Source organism: Dromiciops gliroides, chromosome 4 (genome assembly GCF_019393635.1).
Source record: "Dromiciops gliroides isolate mDroGli1 chromosome 4, mDroGli1.pri, whole genome shotgun sequence".
NCBI classification, from domain to species: Eukaryota; Metazoa; Chordata; class Mammalia; order Microbiotheria; family Microbiotheriidae; genus Dromiciops; species Dromiciops gliroides.
In genome coordinates, this window is record NC_057864.1 from 443164696 (window position 1) to 443178439 (window position 13744).

At 42.1% G+C, this 13744-nt stretch overlaps 1 protein-coding gene across 1 annotated transcript; it reads left to right on the forward strand.

Moving 5' to 3' along the window:
• The first annotated feature begins 10048 nt into the window (after positions 1-10048).
• Positions 10049-13430, forward strand: TSHB (thyroid stimulating hormone subunit beta). The gene is made up of 2 exons (XM_043999336.1): positions 10049-10210; positions 13176-13430. The coding sequence occupies exons 1-2, from the start codon at positions 10049-10051 to the stop codon at positions 13428-13430; spliced, it is 417 nt and encodes a 138-aa protein (XP_043855271.1).
• The last annotated feature ends 314 nt before the right edge of the window (positions 13431-13744 follow it).

Here is a 13744-nt window from a genome sequence, read left to right on the forward strand (position 1 = left end):
GCTGGTGGGAGGAGGAAGGGGGAGCTGGACACTCTGTCTCTTTCTGTTTCCTGAGGATGCTGGTGGAGAAGGGAGCGAGAAATGTGCTCTCTCTTTAATAGATAGATGAATGTAGGCCTTTCTCTCTCTCTTTACCAAATTCTTATTCTCCTTAATAAATGCTTAAAAGTCTAACTCTTGCTAAAGCTTATAATTTATTGGCGACTACTCATTAGATTTTAGACAGTCTAGCTAGAATTTTAGCTTTAAGAGGACTGGGTGATTATTATGAGATGAGATGCATTGTCATGGAAAGATCCCTCACTTAGGAACCAGAGAATCCAAGTTCTAGCTAAGCTCTACTAACTACCTGTATAGCCTTGGGCAAATTACTGAACCTTGGTTATTTAGTTTTCTCATCACTCCCAAAGCATCGTCTGATAGTCCTCTCTTTGTCTTGCTTTCTTCTCTACTGTCATGCCTAGACTGTGTTCCTTTAGTAAGTTTCCTTCTATACTTGTCTTGACCAAAAAGGTTCCCACCAATGGAACTAAATGCCCAAAAGGTGAAAGTCATACATAACTACTATAGAAGCAAATTGACCCTAGAAGCTCCTTTTCTCCTTTTATGGATTCAGGAATACCTTTCTGATCTCTTCTTTATCTCCTTCACTGTTTTTTTTTTTTTTTACCTCTTCCTGCCCTCTTACATTGATATCTCCTTAAAGTTCTGTCTTTGCTTCTCTTTCCCCAAATCCCCACTACTCCTCTTGTACCTTGGCAGTCCCATTGCTTCAACTATAGTCTCTATGCAGATGACTCCCAAATCTTTATCTCCAGTAATAATAATTTTTTTTTCAGAGCTCCAAATTGGTATCTTCTTCAGCTGCATAGTACAAATGTCCTCCTTAGCATTTTTCTTTTTTGCAGGGCAATGAGGGTTAAGTGACTTGCCCAAGGTCACACAGCTAGTCTCAGTGTCAAGTGTCTCAGGCTGGATTTGAACTCAGGTCTTCCTGAATCCAGGGCCATTGCTTCATCCACTGCGCCACCTAGCTGCTCCTCTCCTTAGTAGTTTTAACTCAATATATCCAGTGCCAAATTTATATAACCTCCTTCTGACTTGATTGTTTCTGTAAACATAATTATGTTTGAAATGTTCACTTTGACCTTTGACTCTCCCCTCTCCCTCACACCTCACATTGATTTAGTAACTTCTAGCATTCAACCTAAAATCCTCTACTTGGTATTCAAAACCCTTCAGAATCTGGCCCCCTCCTCCCTTTACAATGTTCTTATACCTTACCCTCTCCCAAGTACTCCGATCCAGTGACACACCTCCTTACTGTTCCTCAAAGGAGACACTCCACCTCCTGACTGTGGGGCACTTTCATTCACTGTTGATTATCCCCACTTTTGTTTGTTTGTTCCTAGTTGTTTTACATTTTGTCCCTTCCCCCACCTCCACCCGCAATTAGGCTGTGAGCTCCTTGACAACAAGCATTATCCTTTGCCTTTCCTTGTATGCACAGTACTTGGCACATAGCAGATATTTAATACATGCTAATTGACTGACTGAAAAGAGGCTCTCTTTCTCCCTTGAGAAGAGCCCAGAGGCAGGAAGTTGTGGGCTTTGGCTGGGTGGAATGGCTCAGTTTTTATCTTGCAGCTTGAGCTTAGAGGTGGTAGTGGTTAATATTTGTTTGATTGAAAATTCTGCAACCCATCCTATAATGGGAGGGATATGCCAGAGATATCAGAGAAGACACCCGAGGGGACATCTGACTTCACATCTGGCCATCAGCCTGCTGAAACATCAGACCTAATAATTTTCTCCTCTATTCAAGCTAGGAATAATATCCAATCCAATCCAATAAACATTTATTATGAAGCACCTACTATGTGTCAGGCAATGTGTTAGAAAGAAAGACAGTCCCTACCCTCAAGGAGCTTACAATCTAATGGAGAGAGACAACAAAAGGAGGCAGGCAGTGGGGAAAACTCAAAAGGGTATCCAGGCTGGGGGGGGTGGGGTGGGGGTGGGCATCTTGTTCTAAGGAGTTGAAACCAGGAAGAACCTCAGATACAGAATGGAGTGAGTTCAAAAGTCCAGTTTCTGCCCCCTATAAAGTATAGCATTAGGACGACTTTGGTACTCTACCCACCAGCCCTCCAAGCAGAGGGGAGAGGAGGCTGAGGGAGGTGCTGTCAGTGAAGTCACGAGTTAGGTGCATGTGGTGAGTTTAACCTAGGAGAGGCATCTTGTTCTGTGGAGTTAGAACCTGGCAGATCAGCAGATGCAGAGTGGAGTGAATGATATTCACAGAAAGGAATCTCTCCTTTCCTAAAGCGACAGAAAACTTTGAGACTGGTTCCTTAAAGGGACATTCAAGTGTGCCTAGGAAATACCATGTTAAATTAGGAAAGACAGAATCTCCATGGGATGGGAATCAAATGCTATCCTTAGACAGAAAAGGACCTAAAATAGTCCAACCGATCCAATCTATGCATGTGCAAAGGGATTTAGGACTTAAAACAGCTAAACCCGGCTCACTCCCATACATTTAAATTACTTTAGCTAGTGGCTGAGGGTTTGGTGCACCATCTAGTGGCTGATCCAGATATGGCAACCTATGGAGTCCCAACAAAACTTCATGCCTTTTCAAAGGGACAGATGGAGAGAGGACTATTTTAGAATTAGAGGATGTGGGTTCAAATCCACTCTCCACCAGTTTTTAATCTATGTAGCCCTGGTCTGCATAGAAAGAAGGAAATCATTTTGTGAAATGAGGGGTTTGTACTAGATGACTTCATAGTTCCTTCATACTCTATAAAAAATTCTTTCCGGGGCAGCTAGGTGGCGCAGTGGATAGAGCACTGGCCCTGGAGTCAGGAGTACTTGAGTTCAAATCCGGCCTCAGACACTTAACACTTACTAGCTGTGTGACCTTGGGCAAGTCACTTAACCCCAATTGCCTCACTAAAAAAGAAAGACAAAAAAATCTTTCCAAGTAGCAGCTAGAACACAAAGAATTACTTCAGTATACCTTCCGGTCTCACCTTCCCTCCCTCTCCATTGTTGTTATTGCTGTTTAGTTGTTTTCAATCGTGCCATACTCTGTGACCCCTTTTGGGGTTTTCTTGGCAAAGATAATGGAATGGTTTTCCATTTCTTTCTCCAGCTCATTTTGCAAATGAGGAAAGAGGCAAACAGGCAGGGTTAAGTGACTTGCCCATGGTCACACAGTAAGTGTCTGAGGCTGGATTTGAACCCAGGTCTTCCTGGCCCGAGGTCAGGCACTGTATCCACTGTTCCACCCAGCTGCCCTTCCCCCTGCCTTCATGCAGAGAAAAAGAAATCACAGAATGGACATGAATATAAACTTAAATCAGAAGAAAGGTACCCTTGTACCCTCAGAAGAATCTTGTTTCCCAAGATGCTGCCAACTCTAAATCCTATGGTCCACTTTAATCTCCTAAATTTATAGACAAGAAGATCAAGTCCCAATGTCATTTGATGTTGTTACTCATCCTTCTGGAAGAGGACCAATGACATCATGGGTGATGTCTTGACTTGTAGATGAATTGGATTTAAGTGAGGCAGAACTGAACAGTCATCAGCCTCAATCGTCCTCCAGAGTCATTGGAGTCCAGTGGCAAGACAAAAGTCTCAAAATGACTGGTGATGGTGGCCCCTAAGGTCACTCAGATAGTGAAGAATAGGCTTGGTTTTCCAACCAAAATTCTCAGATGCCAAAGTCAGTGTTTTTCCTACTGAGTTACTCTGCCTCTAAGTCCACAAGAGAGAAAGCATCCTTACTGTTTGTAAAGCCCAGAGACAATTTTTATGCAAGCAATGGAAACAATGACAACCCACTAAGAATATTTAAGGGTCAACATTGCCAGAATTTGTTGGAGTCGGTGCTAAAAAAAACTGTACTGATGTTAAGTAATCACTAGTTTTAGAAGGTTTCAAGGCCTCATTTTTGGTAACTCTTGGCAATGAGGGAAGGGGTTGGAGACTAGTAGATAGGAAAAAAGGATTTTTAAATTAGGGGGTGGGGTAGAGAATATTCAAATAAGTGAGAGGTTTCTGATCTTGCCACAAACACAGGAAACCAATAATAATACAAGAACAGTAAAAAGAACAATAGCAATGACAATATAATTTATTTGGACCTCTTATGCCCCATTGTTATTTGTAAGTATCTCATGGAGTCTGATTGATCCACACGTGTCCCTTAAAGTCTACCACGACACTTAACATACAGAAGTGAAGCCATTGTAAGATCTCAAACATCCTGATCCCAACCCTCACTGTCACTGATGAGTCAGGTCCCCAGAACTTGGCTAGCTCAGGGTGCTAGAGGTAAACCGGGAAGGGGGAGAGGGTCAAGGATAATTCCCCGACTGGTGTGTTTACCCCAAGATTAGGTGAGGATCATTTAGTCAGTCAATTTTAAGTAGCTTTAAGAAAGAGACCAATTGTTAATTTGGTACAATAAGAATGATTGGGGGCAGCTAGGTGGCTCAGTGGATAGAGCACCGGCCCTGGAGTCAGGAGGACCTGAGTTCAAATCCGGCCTCAGACACTTAACACTTACTAGCTGTGTGACCCTGGGCAAGTCACTTAACCCCAATTGCCTCACTAAAAAAAAAAAAAAAAAAGAATGATTGGTACAAAATATTCTCCCAGTGGTCTATGACAAGCTTTTCCAAGAATGCAAGGCTGGCTTTTATTTGTATCTCCAGCACTTAGCACAGTGCCTGGAACGTGGTAAGTACTTAATAAATGCTTTGTCTGTCCATCTATCTCTATCCATTTCTTACACTTAAGACGTTGATAATGGCATCTAATTCCTTCATAGGCTTGTTGTACTATTATAAATGTAAATTATCACTAATAACTTTATGAGGTTACCATACCTAACACAGTTGGTTAATACTTGGTCATATTTGTGAAGCAGCAAGGGTCTGGGGTGCTCACCCTGCCCCACCAAGGGGTTCCAAACTCTGCCTCACGAATAGACCCAGTTGAGTCCTGGATAACCTGGCCTCCAATGGGCCTCTTCTTTCTCTTTGTCTTTGTCTCTTTAAGCTCTCACCATGGAGCCCTAGGGAAAATCACCTAAAGGTAAAATATGGCTCATGACTCAGTGGGACAGGATTTATTTTTCTCACTCAAAAGAAATGCTTAAAACATAAAAGGTTCCTAAGTGTGCATTGTTACAGACTTAAAACATGCTATAGCAACACATAATTCCTATTATATTCTCCCAGGAGGTTAATACTTAAACCATGAAGACATTTCTAGTGGGAATATTGACTAAACAGCTCGTTTTTATCTCATCTTTGGCCTGTTTGTAAAACTCACGTCTTCTAACCAGTCAGGTTAGGGATTGAGTTAATATTCCCTTCACATTTTCTTTGTCTTTTCTGAGAAGTGTTCAGGAGCAGAAACTTCCTCCTGCTCCTAGTCAGACCTCATCAAACGGTCTAGGGGATCCCAACCCGTCAGACCAAGGAAGTTTCTCCAAGGCCGGAAACACCCACCTCAGGACACCTCTGTTCAGTAATGAGCATGAGTCCCAGTCTTGAGCTTGTCTAGGCAGGGCATGTAAGAGGGAAGAAAAGAGAGAGAAGGAGTAGAAGGAAGAGGGGGAGGAGGAGGAGGAGGAGGAGGAGGAGGGGGAGGAGGAGGAGGAGGAGGAGGAAGATGGGAAGGTGGGGGAGGAGGAGGAGAAGGAGGAGGAAAAAGAGGAGGAAGAGGAGGAGGAGGAGAGAAGGGGAGGGGAGAGAGAGGGAAAGGAGGAACGACAGAGGGAGAGGAAAGGAGGAGAGAGAGAGAGAAGAGAGAGAAAGGGAAGAAAAGAGGAGGGGGGGAGGGAAGGAAAGGGAAGGGGGTGGGGAAGAGAGATGTCCAGGAGAAAAGAAGAAGATAGAGCAGAAGTTGTCTACGAGGCACTGCAATGCAATGCAAGATAAGACAAGATAAGCATTCATTAAGCATCTACTATGTGCCAGTCTTGTGCTACATACAGGGGATTTAAATAAGAAAAAGACAGTCCCTGCCCTAAAGGAGCTTACAGTCTAATTAGGAAAGACAACACAGAAAAGGAACCTGAGGGGGGCCCACCAGAGGGTATTGGGGAAGGGGCATGATGTTAGTGGAGTTGATACCAAGTTGAAATCTGGTGGGAAATGAGGACATGGCTGGAAATTTTGAGCCCCTTATAAATGGAGGTTTTGGGAGGAGGTTTTTGGGCTGCCTTCTAGCCATACAGACAGAGGAGTAGAGGCAACCGCAGGTGCTGAGGCCAAAGGTGGCACACTCTTCGTGATGATGAGTTTTCTGGTGATGAGCTTCAGATGATGCTGTCAGAGTTCAAACCAAGCAGAGCAGCTGGTTGTCTCCCCCCTTCAAAGTCTACTGAGAAGGCATCTTTTCCTGACTCAGTGGCTAATCCCCTTTGACATATACACCCTTTGCCTCTGGCATTTGGGCCAAGCAACCAATAAGAGAGATTGCTTCATCAACCCAGAACACCAAGTCCTTTGGTACTGAGTCAGCACACATGATCCACCGAAAGCATCTCAAGGGAACTCAGCTCACCTCCACACGTGCCGCAGATAGGATGGCTCCAGATAAATTTGCTAGACAACATTTCTGTATGTGTGATTTTTGCCTCACTGTCTCTTAAACACTGAAAAGAACACAAGATGATTGCCTTGAACAATTATGACTGGAGTTGTGTCTGTGCATATCTTATTGGGCTACATAGAAGTAATACAAACTATAGGAAATAGTGTCTGGAACTAACCTTGGAGTGAGGAAGACCTCAGGTCAAGTCCTACCTCTGACACAAACTGACTGTATGACTGAGCCAGTTACTGAGCTCCACAATGACCCAAGCAAATCATGAAGACTATACACTGTAGAGTAGATGCCAATCTAACTTGAATAGAAGGAATGTCTTCACTGGAAACTCCTTACAACAATGCACTTAGGTCTAGTCTCCAATCATCTGCTTCCTTACCCCCTGCTCATCCCCCCAAAAGAGATGTAAACTTGATGTCTTTTCCATATAAGGTTTAGTTTTACTTGGTAGGTGATTCTCAGGGCTAGCTATGTCTCTAAATAAGTACCTAGATCAAATTTGGGGTACCCAAGTCTCCAAATTAATCCTTTCCTCCAGTACTGACTTCTGTTACTCATTTCTTCATTGTCTCAATTGTCCTGTACTTGGAAAAACTAATAAGTGCTAATGCTTAAAATCTGCACTTTGTTTTCAAAAGGCAGAGAGAGGCAAATGAATCCTGAAATAACGTCACCATCTCCAGAGGAAGATAACATCTTGGTTGACTAAACACATTTTCTTTAGGGTTCAGCATGAATGTGTAATAGATGGATCTCAGATAAGAAAGCGGTAACTTGAATGCAGTTATATAAACAGGAAGATAAGTAGGGAATTATCCTGAAGGGTATAAAATAAGCCAAGAGCCCTCCTTTCGGCTCATTGCTGTGCCTGCTCTTCATTGCGGTCAGGTATGTGTGCATGCAGAAAAGGGTTCTTTGGAACTATAGCTCTCATAGTCTTACTTGCTTTGAGGATGCATTTTGTTCTCTTGTAGTTTTTTGCCTTTTTGCAACTGAAATTTGCTAGCGTGGGGGAAGAAGGCTGAAATGGGGGTCTGCGGACTTAAAAACTTGGATGACCATAATATTGTGTGCTCAGTGGCTCAACAAGGTGGGACCCCATCATTGGGACAAAAAGTCCTCCTGATTCGTTGGGGACAGTGGTTATCAGATCTATGAAATGATAAATGACATTGGAAGGTGATGGTGACAGCTTTGTTTCTTCATTTCCATTTTTGTTAGTTTAATTTTGTTTTTTAATCAAATGAAATCCGTGGTATGACAGGAATAACTTTGTCGGGGTTCCATGATTTTGGTAAAAATATGAATTATGATGTTGGCCTAGGCATTCATATAATTCTATTCCATTGACCTAAATCTTTATGAGATTTAGTGATATAAATATCATTAATTGACATTTATTGCATGCCAACCACAAGCAAATGTCTGAGCAAAATGGAGAAAGATATTAGTAAGCATGTCAAACAGTAAAGGAGAGACACAAATTAGAGAAAGATTTTAATACAAGGTAGGCAATAGATTTTAAGGGAGAATAGGAGGTAGGCTATCACCAGAAAAGAAATGACCAGTCTCTTCAATTCAGACTTTTTAGAGCCAGGAATTTTTTTATTTTAATTGCCTTCTTATTGCAAGGTCTGAATCACTTAGCTGCCCCTATGGTCACACAGTGAGCATGTGTCAGAGGTAAATTTTTTTTTTTTTTTTTGGTGAGGCAATTGGGGTTAAGTGACTTGCCCAGGGTCACACAGCTAGTAAGTGTCAAGTATTTGAGGCCAGATTTGAACTCAGGTCCTCCTGAATCCAGGGCCAGTACTCTATACACTGTGCCACCTAGCTGCCCCAGAGGTAAAATTTTAACCCAGGTCCCCCTGACTGTGAGATTGGTCCTCTTTCCACTCTATTATGTTGTCTCTTATCAATAGAGAATAAAGTAATAGTTCACATTTGTATTGCACTTTAAGGTTTACCAAGTGCTTTCCTCACAACAACTCTGTGGTGTAAAGTATTATTATCCCTGTTTTATGGATGGGGAAACTGAAGCTCAGATAGTCTACCTGATTAATAGTTGGGCACATTGATGTTGGACATAGCTAGTAAGTATCAGAGCTGGTCTCCAAACCTAGGTCTTCTGCTTCTAGTGCGTCACTTTTTCACTGCAATGAGAATTTGAAGTGACTTTAGAAACTTCGTATTTGTGAAACATCACAGATGATTCCAGGAAAGTAAAGACTTGTTATCTAATTTGAACAGACTGACACCTCAGTTAATGAGTTGCTTGGAGCTTGAGGTATTCTGGTGAAATAAATCATATGGTTAGCTGAGAGATTACTAGAAAATCCCTCGCGTTGACTGATTTTACTGGAAAATCTTCAGAAAATGGATTAATTCACTTTCTGGCTTAAATAATAATAGTAGGGAATAGAACTGAACCTTTCATTGATGATCAGGGATCTTGCAGTGCCTCAGGCAATCATTCTGGTTTTTAATTATGCTTTTCTTTTCTTTTTGTGGTTTTTTTTTTTGTCTTGTTTTGTTTTTGTTTTTTGGGCAGGGCAATGAGGGTTAAGTGACTTCCCCAGGGTCACACAGCTAGTATGTGTCAAGTGTCTGAGGCCGGATTTGAACTCAGGTCCTCCTGAATCCAGGGCCAGTGCTTTATCCACTGTGCTACCTAGCTGCCCCTGCTTTTCTTTTTAAAAGAATTTATTCCTACCTCACGTTTATTTAACACTTTTATAATTTACAAGGTGACTTTTTGGGGGTGGGGAGGTCACAGACCCTTTTGATACTCTGGTAAAGCCTTGTTATCCCTTCTCAGAATAAGTTCTTTTCTTTTTTCTTTCTTTTTTTTTTTTAAGTGAGGCAATTGGAGTTAAGTGACTTGCCCAGGGTCACACAGCTAGTAAGTGTTAAGTGTCTGAGGCCGGATTTGAACTCAGGTACTCCTGACTCCAGGGCCGGTGCTCTATTCACTGCGCCACCTACCTGCCCCAGAATAAGTTCTTAAAATAATAGAAAGAAATGCTAAATTTCAAGTTAGAAATTATTAGAATTAAAGTAATTCTTCCCATTCAAGTTCACAGACCCCCTCAAAAGTGTCCCCCTCAAGGGGGTCTTTGGGTATTCGGTAAAGAACCTCTGGCTTAAGCTGACCTGCCATTTATCTGATCACTCACATAACTTCATAAAGCCTTCCCACAGTTAATCCTTTAGGGTTTGGGATTTCATTACCCAGAACTCCAAAGTCTCTGCTCTGAGGAAGGGCCCTGCAGAGCTGAGGTTGGTAGAGATGGTAAATTTCTAACCATTAGTAAAATGGTCTTTCTGTCAACGTGGTGAGCTTCTGATGTCTGCATTTAGCTGACAATCCATGTAATGGGCTCATTTTAACATTTTTGTCTTGGCCTTTAGCATGACTGCTGCTTTCCTGATGTCTCTACTTTTTGGTCTTGCATTTGGACAAACGATGTCTTTTTGTGTTCCAACTGAATATACCATGCATGTCGAAAGGAGAGAGTGTGCATACTGCCTTACCATCAACACCACCATCTGTGCTGGATACTGCATGACTCGGGTATGCTGACACAAAGCTGACTATTTTTTCTTTCTTTTTTTTTGGTGAGGCAATTGGGGTTAAGTGACTTGCCCAGGGTCACACAGCTAGTAAGTGTCAAGTGTCTGAGGCCAGATTTGAACTCAGGTCCTCCTGAATCCAGGGCCAGTGCTCTATCCACTGTGCCACCTAGCTGCCCCAAAGTTGACTACTTTTAAGGGATAATAGAGAGGGGGAAAAAAGAAACTGATGCTATTTTTCATGTTGTCATATTTATCCATGTTACATTTCAAAAGCCAACAGATTTTAGGCATTCATTCTGGTTTGGAAGGAGGCTGAGGGTAAACCTCAACCCTACTGCTTTCAGTAGGTGCCTAATAGGAGCTTGCATTGGTCTGATCTGCTACAGTCAGATACACTGTAACTTGACTCTAACATAGTGACATCATTTTGGCCCTCTTCGAGCACTAATAGGAGACATACAAATGGTGGTCAATGGTCATACTTCTGTACAATAATGAGTGCATATTTTGTTCATTTATATTAGGTGTTACTTGCCCATTGGTATCACTACTGACTAATTATTAACTCTGTAAGACTTGGGCAAGTGACTTCACTAATTTGAGCCTTTGTTTCCTCAAATGTAAAATTGAGTTAGATTGGGAACTATCAAGACTCCTTCCAGCTCCATTAAGTCTTCAGAATTCCATTTTTAACTCTTTAAATGAAATTTATAGCATTTAGGGTTAGAAAGGACCTTAGAGAGATCACTTCATTCAATTCTCTCCATTTTACTGATGAAAGAATTGAGATCCAGAGAATAAATAGTAAGTAGCAGAACCAGGATTTGAAACCAGGTTCTCTTATGCCAAATTGAGCACTCTTTCTTGTTGTTGTTGTTGGTCCTTCATTCTCAAAGAGGCCCATGACACTGGGGTGATATCATGACTTATAGTGAATTGGATTTAAGTGAGTGAGGGCTATTCAAGATCAACCAACCTTACTCTCTCCTCCAGAGCCACCTGGGTCCAGTGGCAAGATATGTATCAGGATGACTGGAGATGGTCCTGGATGTTTTAAGGCAATTGGGGTTAAGTCCAAGGTCACACAGCTAGAAAGTATCTGAGGTGAGATTTGAACTCAGGTCCTCTTGACTCCAGGGCCAGTACTCTATCCACTGGACCACCTAGCCTCTCTTGTAATCTTGAGAAGGATGTGCCAAATGTGGATTTGCCATGAACTAGGCACCTGTAATGGATTGGTGCAAATATCTTTGTCTTCTCTTCCTCTCCAATTCTTATCCTTGTTCCCTTGTAAATATTCTGCAGCGACTTAACCCATTATGCTGGGGTCTTATTTAGGTTTTTTTTAACCTTGCTTGGGTGGCTGATCCAGCTCTTAACCTTTGTTCTTGCTATATGATTAATGCACTTCCTACTGTGTTGATGGTGGTGGTGATGGGCAGCTTGGAATAGTGGATGAAAAGCAACCCTTGGAATTAGGAAAACCTGGTTTCGAGTCACACCTCTAAGACAGACTAGCTGTGTGATATTGGTTAAGTCACTTAACCCTGGGTAATTATGTAAGGCGGAAGGTTATGGAAATTGTCATTCTGTATTAGAGAGATTTCCACACCGAAGAGTTCTCCCACATCATTGAGAGCACAAGTCCAAGAAGACTCTTTCCTCCTACTTACAGCTGTGATAAAAGAAGAAATAACAGCACAATCTTCTTTTTACATGTATTTTCTCATTTGATCTTCATGAGAACCTTGTGAAGTAGACCGGGCATATGTTATTATTCTCACTTTACAGATAAGGAAACTAATCTTCTCAAAGGAAAAATGACTTGACAACATATTGCATAGCTAATTGACCCTAAGACCCAGTTTCCAGTGCTCTTTCCCTCCTCAAATTACCTTGTACTATGTAACATTCGTTGGTGTGCATTTTGTAAACCATTGCACCAATCCCCCAAGGCGATTGTGAACTTTTTGTGTTTTTTTTTTTTTTTGGCTGGGCAATGAGGGTTAAGTGACTTGTCCAGGGTGACACAGCTAGTGTCAAGTGTCTGAGTTCAGATTTCAACTCAGATCCTTCTGAATTCAGGGCTGGTGCTCTATCCACTGCACCACCTAGCTGCCCCCAATTGTGAACTCTTAGAGGACAAGTAAGGTTTCATTTTGATGTTTACATCCCCTGCCCCCTGCCTCTGCAGATGGCATGGTGTTTATCATAGTAGGAACATAAATACTTGTTGAAGTGAATTGTAGAATTGAACACATATCTTCTCATCCCTAGCGTAGAGCTCTCTCCATTCTATGACATGGAGAAGTTGAATGACTGTGTTAATTAGGTCCTAAGAGCCTCAGAGTTTGAGAGACATGAGTTCAAGTCTTATCTTTGCCACATGGTGACTGTGTGAGCCAGGGCAAGTCACATAACTTCTTATGCCCGCAGGTCCCTCTCTGAGGCTATGAGTTGCAGAGAAGTCACCAATTTGGGAGCCTATAATATCACAGGTCCCATAAAAAAAGCACTATGGTGATGGAGAAGAGGAGGGTTTTAAGGAATATAATCCAGATTATTAGGTATGATCCCTTCTGTAACAGAAAGAAAAGATCTTCAACTTTCTCATTTTTAGAGATCCTTGGTGGTGTATGAACAGAGTGCTTTGCCTAGAGTCAGGAAGATATTAGTCCTAATCTGGCTTCAGGTATTTGGTAGCTGTGTGAACCTGGGCAAGTCACTATAAATTGTCTACCTCAGTTTCCTCATCTGTAAAATGGTGATAACAATAACACCTCCCTCGAAGGGTTCTTATGAGGATCAAATGAGATATTTGTAAAATGCCTAGCACATATTAGATGCTGTAGAAATACTAGCAATGATGGTGGTGGTAGTGGTGGTGATACTTTCAATCCACTACCACCATTTATGCTCAAAGCTGCTGTTGAGTGATGATACCCTTTCTCTTCTCTCCTCAGGACAGCAATGGTAAGCTGTTCCTCCCCAAAAGTGCTCTCTCCCAGGATGTATGCACATACAGAGATATCACCTACAGGACAGTGGTGATGCCAGGCTGCCCTCATCATGTCGCCCCCTATTTCTCATACCCTGTGGCTGTGAGCTGCAAGTGCGGTAAATGTAACACAGACTACAGCGATTGTGTACACGAGAGTGTCAAGACAAACTACTGTACAAAACCACAGAAGCCCTATTTGGTGGGATTTCCCGTTTAAGAGAGCTCTGTGATTTGCTGTCCATAGTGAAATATTAGCTTGGCTTCACCTATGTCAACCTAACTTAGAACACCCAGTGATTAAAATAACTGTATTTCATAACAATTGTGTATGACTTTCTATTTCACCCCCTTCCCCAAAGCATGCATGTAAGAACTTAAAAGGTTCTTGAAGGAGGGGGGATGGATTAAGTATTTATCAAGTGCCTAATATGTGCCAGGCACTGTGCTAAATGTGTTACAAATAATCCTCCTAGCAACCCTGGGAGGTAGGTGCTATTGTTATCCCCATTGAGGAAACTCAGGCAAGCAGAG